Raw genomic sequence first — 8,339 nt, forward strand, 5'->3', positions numbered from 1 at the left:
CTTAATCGATGGGTCCCAATGAATTGTCGGTCAGAGAGTACTTAAAAATTGAAATGTTCATTAGGTTAGCTAATTTTTATAAAGCAATTATATTGATATGATAAAATATATTTAAAAGAATAATAAAATCTAAGAGTATCAATTTATAATACGTACTACACTTCAAAATGTATTAAGCGATTTTAACTGGATATTTACAGGCAGGTAAAGTATCCTATTACTTGATTCAGTGGTGTATTTAGAGATTTGATGCCCTGGGTACATATAATATGTTGCCCCCAACATTTTAACATTTATTTACCTTTGTTTTATGATCATTAAAAAATAACAACATAATCATACATAGAAGTTTTGAACATTATATAATATGAAGCATAATAGAAATTGAAACATTTAATTAAACAAAAGAAACATTAACATTTATATTTTACGATGAGATTTTAGGGCAGCAAAATCTTCAATGACCTCATTATAACTAATTGATTTAGTTATCTCACATTCTATATTTAAAATTGCCAAATTGTTTAAACGGTTGTCATTCATTGAAGATCTCAAGTATGATTTCACTCTTTTCAGAACACTAAATGACCGTTCAGCTGAAGTATTAGAAACCGGACAGCATAAATACATACGTAACGCAATATCTACATATGGGTAGACATCTGCTATATTGTGATCTTCAATGATTTTGCACAACTCTAAAATAGATTTTGGTGATACATTTCCTGGAAAACATTTTAAGTATCCATGAAAATGAATACACTCATTTATAAATGATCCATCGAGATCTTCAGGATACTGACTCTGTAATTTGGTAACTTTCTTTCTCACTTCAGTTACTGGTAAATCAATAATGTTTGAAAAAAATCCGAACATAGTATTAATATCATCATAACAGTTTTTACGCTTCCTTAACTCTGAAAGTAATGAATCTATTATGACAAAATATATATTTATTTTAAATGATTCTCTAGCTTCAAATGATGTGTCGCCTTGACATGATTCATCGCATGGTACTTTTCTTTTCTTCTTCCTGACAACTTTATACTCTTTAATTTCAGATTTTTCCATCGCTAGTTTTCATAGTGTGAAAAAGTATTTCTTAAATCTGTTATATAATGAATCAAAGATGTGTATAGGTTTATAACAATTATCAGATCAAATTTTGATGCAAATTAATATTTTTCCTAAAGAAATAAATAGATGGTTAATAACCTCATAAGAAGCTAAAAAAAAAATACTTTAACTTACTTGGGAATAGTTGTAGTTTGTTCATCCATATTATCACCAATAACAGAAGTAAGAGGAAGGTCAATATTTAGACTATTCTTTGCAGTTGGAAATAGCTCATCAGCATTAACATCAATGTTAACAGAACTAACAAGCATTGTAGGTACTAAAAATAATATATTATTAGCAACAGACCATGTCATCACATGGTATTCATAGTAACTTACTCTAATAATGTATTATTTGAACTAGTGTCAGTGTTAAGATTTGCTTGTTCAATAATTAATGGATCATCAACAAAATAATCATCATTTAAAATGTGCAAATTAATATCTTTCCTTAAGAAATAAATAAAATATGAAGTTATTGTTATTTAATTAATAAAACAGCATAAAATAATTAGAATAAAATTAATCATTTACCGACGACATGATGCATTTGAGTTACTAAGAGTTAAATTATCCGTTTGTGAACTAGCAGTACTAAGACTATTGGCAATATCTTCTAAATTTAATAAATAAATGAAAACATTTAACTAAAAAATGTAACAAATAATATGACAAATGTCATTGCCTGTACAATAGTATAGTAAGATGGAAAATACTATATTTTATCAAAATTTTGGATTAACCTAATGAAAAATTAACAATATAAATAACATATTCACTAGGTAATAGTGCATAAAAAAATGTTATATAAATTAGTTTGCAAATTTCCAATATGTCAAGCAAACTATATACCTACTATGTAGCAATAAATATTTTCTATGAATAAAGAAAATTAAAAAAGAAATAAAGTAATATATAATAACTTTAAAGTTAACGAATATCTTTACAGTTCGAGGGAGTAGATCGTAGATAAAATATAAAGAATATAGTAAACGAGTGATGTGCAAACAATTCTAGAAAAAAGAAATGAAGACATGTGAAAATGTTGTGTCGAAAACCGTTTTCGTCACCTAATTGACTATCGAAGAAAATTATCGAATAGTTATGTCGGATTTGTAGTTGAAAACCCTTTGAGAATAGGGTTTTTTTTTATAATCGAAACCACAGTTTCTTTCGACTAATTTTTGATCTAAAGCCGGTTTCGATACCTTTGAGAATAGGCCCCCAGCTGGTTGAGTTTCGCGTTGAACAATCTGGACACCAGGTCCGTTCTGTCGCTTGCCGTGGCCCATCTTGGTAGGTTCTGTGTGATCTCCAGCCAGCTAGGATTACACGTAAATGTAATAAAAAAGATTAGGCTTTCCACACTTACACACAATGTCCATCGCGTCATGATAACACTATTTCATGAAACGGGGACTGCCTGTGAATAATGATGGCAAAATCATCCTACGGCCAACGCCCGCCACGGGTGCGTCGAGTTGGAGCTGTTGGTTGATGTAATCCACAAGTCCCTGATACGATTCGGCGAAAAGCTCAGTTTGATACCATCTAATTTACTATAAGTTGTTCGCTTCCATTCGAACGTAATGATCACCCACAAACTGTTGCAACAGAAATCAACCATTATGTAATAAACTCATAATCGTTGATTGTGTCGTTGTTACTATTGCAAGACCATACCAAGTATACTCCCTGATACTGTTTCGATTGCGAACAGGGGTTCGGCGTGGGCCCTCTTGTAGCAAGCGTTGATGCCAACCGAGCTCAACTCGTGGAAAGAGTAGGGAATACAGCATTGGATCCGCGTTTGAAGAGTCGGCTGGTATGGTCTGTAGCCGGCGATGTTACGGTTAGGATACACATAACCGCACCGTACCCGATCCGCGTGTCGGCCGAGTGTTGTTTGAGGCACGATTTGTCGTTCACGAACGCACACATATCTGTACCTTGTCCGAAGCTCGTCCGTGCCCCCCATGCCGTTTTCCTACTAGCTTCAGCTGTTTCAGTTTGTTTCACTACTTAGACCAGGGAGGACGTGAGAACTATGTTTAAAAGTTTTAAAAACAGTGAGTTAGCAATAATAGCGCTTGCGTTAGAAGAAGAAGACGAGAAATGGAGAAGTCAACATGCAAGAAAGAAAAAAAATGTGGATACACAATGCATGGAAGTCAAGATCCACTGAGGGAGAATTTTTCACGTTGTTACCTCATCTAATGGATGATGAAACAAAATTTTATCAGTATTTCAGAATGGCTCAATCAACATTTTACGATCTTTTATTGGAGCTAGAAGAGAGGTTGAAGAAACAAGACACTTTTTGGAGGCTATCAATAACACCAAAACAACGTTTGTCTGTATTTTTAAGGTAAGTTTATATATATGTATAAAGATATATGTATTATGTATATTATATATTAGTTTGTTTTTATTTAAAAAAAGATTTTTTTACTTAAACAAGAGTACATATTTTACTTAAAATTGTTTACTACTTGGTATTATTTTGATTACAATTTTTTTTTTTTTACTTAAACGTACATATTACTTAGTAATATGGTTTATTACTTAGTATTATTTTAATTAAAAAGTTAGTTCTACTCAAACCTGTCCAGGTCAAAAATCCTACTGCTTAAGTCGGATGGTTGTGTACTCATACTTGCAACTGAATGAGGCGATGGATATGGTGTTGAGGTTGTTGAGTTAAACTGTGATGATGATGCTGTTAGATATAGTTCATATGTATAGTTTTGATTAATTGGAATACGTACATTTTGCTCATTTTACCTAAGCTGCTTTATCTCAAATTCTTGTGTTATAGAAAAAATAGCACTTTTAGCTTGATTTTGTAGTATAGGATTAAGTGCCATAAGTGTAGGAGCTATGCCACTAAAAAAGCATCAATTGGATGCTTAACTGTAGATTCGACTTCTTTTTTCGATTTTTTATTTTCTTCTTCCTTCTCAGCTAACATAAATTCCATTAGCTGGCTTGCTGGAGAATTTATAGATTTTCCTTCATGAATCATTTTTCGTTTGAGTAGAGGTCTAAATGTAATTTTCTTCACAGATAAACTAGATACTTTGGCTAATGTTTCTGTTGTAGATCTGAGAGTATCGTCCACAGAATCTTGAATTTCAGTTATTGATTTGTCGCTACTCTCTCTGTTATTCTGTGGCTCACATGTTTGTCCACTGAATTCTTCCGGGGTTTCATTATTAGTAAACTCCATTTCATTATTTTGATCCTCTTCAACGTTAGATAATGTGTCGCGTTCTGCAATGTGTGGTAAAAGAAACTCAAAAATATTTTCATACTTATACTTTCGATTATTCATAGCAGCCTGTCCAGATGCTGTATTCCTTTTTTGTAGAGTTCTACGGAACTGATCTCTGACAGTAGACCACTTTTTTTTACATTCTTCTATTCCACCTAAAACATTCAGCAATAGTTATTTTATGTTAAGAATACTTGATAAAAATGTATTTTTCAGGTTTCTTGCTACTGGAGATACTTTCAAGACTATTTCTTTTAACTACAGATTAGGAAAGTCAACAGTTGCTGCTATTGTTCATTATACCGGCAGAATAATTGTAGATGTTCTATTTATGAAAATTATGACAGTACCAAACCAGGAAAAATGGAACGCTATAGCTACTGATTTCTGGGCTAGGTGACAATTTCCGAACTGTATCGGTGCTTTAGATGGCAAACACGTTGTAATACAAGCTCCAAAATTATCGGGATCTCTCTATTGGAACTACAAAAAAACGTATTCAATAGTGCTTCTTGCCCTAGTTGATCCTTGTTACAATTTTACTATAGTAGATGTTGGCTCTTACGGGATAAATTCTGATGGAGGTATTTTTATGAATTCGAACTTAGGAAAAGCATTACAAAATGGCAAGCTCAATGTACCAGGGAAAAAAAAATCCCCCAAACTAATACTGAACTTCCAATGGTTATTGTAGCTGACGAAGCATTTCCACTGAAAACTTACATGGTGAGACCCTATCCAGGAAAAGACCTGACGAATGAAAAAAGAATATATATCTACCGTTTGAGCCGGGCGAGGAGGGTATCTGAAAATTGTTTTGGAATTTTACAACAAAAATTTTGGATATTCACGAGAAGGCTTCAGGGGAATCCTGAAAACATAACAACCTTGGTGTTGGCCCATGTGTTTTGTACAACTTTATTAGAAAAAATTAAGGTTGCAGTATTCAATACATTCAGAATCAAGAAAATTCAGAAATGTTACCGAATCTACATCAGTTACCCCACCAACGTGGACGATCTGCTGATAATGCATTTGCTGTACGAAAACAATTTAAACATTATTTTAATTCAGTAGAAGGTAGTGTAGACTGGCAAGAACAGATATCACTAACAATTTAATTTGTATTTAATTTTTAATTTGTAATACAGTGTTTTTAAAAAAGTAAAATTTGTTTCTTATATAAATAATGAATTAAACAATTTGTATTATTACCAAAACAATAATCATAAAATGAATTTACAATGATTATTAGTAATAGTAAAACATATTATCAAAGATATCTGTAATACAATGACTTATAAATAAATCTGTATTGTTTACTTATGTATTAATAGAATGTACTATTTATTAATATTTAATGGTACAATAGATTTATCAAACTTAATAACAATGGATAAGATAACATCAAATATTACATAACACGTGAAAACAAGTTTAATAAAAATATGTAGTAAAAATATTATGTAGACTTACCTTTAACTGCTAATATAGTTGAAATATTATTCCAAACTCTGTCTTTACACTCCGAATTTCTGTATTTTTCGCTGGTTTGGTCGTATAGGACTGGAAACTTTCGAATTTCTTCGATTAACATTTCTACATCAACCATACTTGCTTCGTAAAATGCTAGAAACTAGACAAAAGACCTTTCCTGGATACTGTAAACTGAAACTATAAACTATACTGACTGCTGAATATGATAAGATGTAACTACCAAACATACCTCCCACCTTGAAGGTACTCGGCTTCAATCTCTCAGGGGCATTGGGCATAGTTTCACCGCAGGGCGGGTAAGAACTTTACCGATTGAAGTTTTTACTTTAGCCACTCGCACAATGCCGTTGTCTCCGGGATGTACTTCTATAACTCTTGCGGTACTCCATTTGAGCGGAGGAGTCGGTTCTTTGATAATGACAAGATCGTCGAGCTGCAGGTTCTTGTCGGGACGATTCCACTTGGGTCTCTCCTGTAAAGTATGCAAGTACTCGTTTTTCCACCTGGTCCAGAAATGATGCTGAATCTGTTGGATCAGTGACCATCGTTTGTGGGAGCTCATCGTAACAAAACCTGTGATATCCTTGGAACTCGGGATCGTTACAAGTGGTTCCAGGGTCAAGAAGTGACCCGCCGTAAGGGTCCTGTAGTCGCTTGGATACGATGAAAGACTTAAGGGTCTTGAATTTAACGTAGCTTCCACTTGGTGGAGTACCGTGTTAAGTTCTTCGTATGTAAGAACGGTGTTCTGGATTACACGATGTAAAAGTGACTTTGTCGATTTTACGGCAGCCTCCCATATCCCTCCCATGTGTGGCGCCGAGGGTGGGTTAAAATGCCATCGAATTTGATGTTCAAGAACGTTGTTGGAAAAATCAGCACCCTGGATTATAGTCTCTACCTCCGTTAAGTACCGATGGGTTCCCACGAAATTAGTGCCACAGTCACTATAGATATATCCGTGCACTGGCCCCTCCGGCTGATGAAGCGGTTCAGACCAGCGACGAAAAGAGGGGTCGATAAATTGGAAACGAGTTCGATATGAACTGCGGTAGTGACCAGGCAGACGAATATACATATAATATAGGATTTGGTTATTTTTATCTTATGTATCATGGCTGCTTTCACGTCAAAAGGGCCCGCAAAATCCACGCCGACCTTACTGAATGGCTTTACTTGATTTTTGACGGAACTGAGATAGATTGCCCATAAATGGCTGTACTGGACGAGGCTTCGCACGAAAACATGGCACGCATCTGTGTACGCTCTTTTTAATAATACCAAGAAACGAAAGTATCCAGTAGTTCTGGCGTAGCAGATTTTGCATCGTTTGTGGTCCAGGGTGACCTTTGGTACGGTGGACGTGGTCGATTAATAGATCGGTCAATCTAGCAGTTTTTGGCAAGAGAAGAGGATGTTTTTCGGTGTATGGTATAAGTGCATGCTCTAAGCGACCGCCAACCCTGAGAAGGTCCTCGTTGTCCAAGAAGGGTGCGAGCCTTCGCAAATGAACCGGGCCAATTTTAAAATTCATAGAACTATTATCATCTGAAACTAGAAATCAGGTAATTGAGGAGGTAAAAAATTTGGAAATTTATTCAGTTCTGGCAGACACGACCTCCGATATTAACCACCAAGATAGATTGGTAATATGTGTACGATACGTTAATAATAATGGAAACGTTAAAGAGAGACTTCTTGAAATAATTGAATGAATGGATAAAACTGGATTTGGGATTGCAAAGAATATTTACGATACTTTAGTAAGAAACGAATTAAATCCAGACTCATCGCTTTTCAGTTTTACGATTTTGCCTCAAGTATGTCTAATCAATTCCATGTAGCGCAAAAAGAACTTTCAAAACTGGGCAATCACCATATACCTTACATCCCATTAAAAATAAGTTAGGTATTTCTAAGTTCCCACTTCAAATTTAATTCAAACTAAGAATTGAAACAAAAGGTAATAAATAAATTATAAATTTACAGCATGTAACTAAAAATAACTAAATAGTTCACAAAAATTTTGTATTTCAAATTCTAGTCGGCGATTTTGAAGATTACACCCCCCATGTTTTTTTTTTGAGATCGTTCTTGATTAAAAAGCAGTGTATGTATAGAATTTTTCGTGACCTACCAAGTATCTTAACACTTTTAAGAGAAATAAATCTGTATCAGTAACGGAATATTAACAAAATACACTTAACTTTTAATTTATGACTAAACGTTGTTAATATATTTTGGCAATAATGTGTTGTGATTGCGAATACGAATTTATCTTTTTCTAGTTACTCATTAAAGTATTTGTAACTAATTGAAAGTAAAGTAAAAAATGTATAAATGAATAGTGTAAATAGGCAGGTAAATCTACACTGATATAAAGCTAATCAAATACAAATAATGTAATTAATATATTACAATTGGAAATTGTAATCATGACATGTGTACTT

At 33.7% G+C, this 8,339-nt stretch overlaps 1 protein-coding gene across 1 annotated transcript; it reads right to left on the reverse strand.

Annotated features, from left to right (window-relative positions):
* Positions 1–3,996: 3,996 nt before the first annotated feature.
* Positions 3,997–6,004, reverse strand: LOC107882342. Its single transcript, XM_016800569.1, has 2 exons — positions 5,869–6,004; positions 3,997–4,547 (listed from the first exon to the last, which is right to left on the reverse strand). The coding sequence occupies exons 1-2, from the start codon at positions 6,002–6,004 to the stop codon at positions 3,997–3,999; spliced, it is 687 nt and encodes a 228-aa protein (XP_016656058.1).
* Between the last annotated feature and the right edge of the window lie 2,335 nt (positions 6,005–8,339).

This window comes from Acyrthosiphon pisum, chromosome X (genome assembly GCF_005508785.2).
Source record: "Acyrthosiphon pisum isolate AL4f chromosome X, pea_aphid_22Mar2018_4r6ur, whole genome shotgun sequence".
Taxonomy (NCBI): domain Eukaryota; kingdom Metazoa; phylum Arthropoda; class Insecta; order Hemiptera; family Aphididae; genus Acyrthosiphon; species Acyrthosiphon pisum.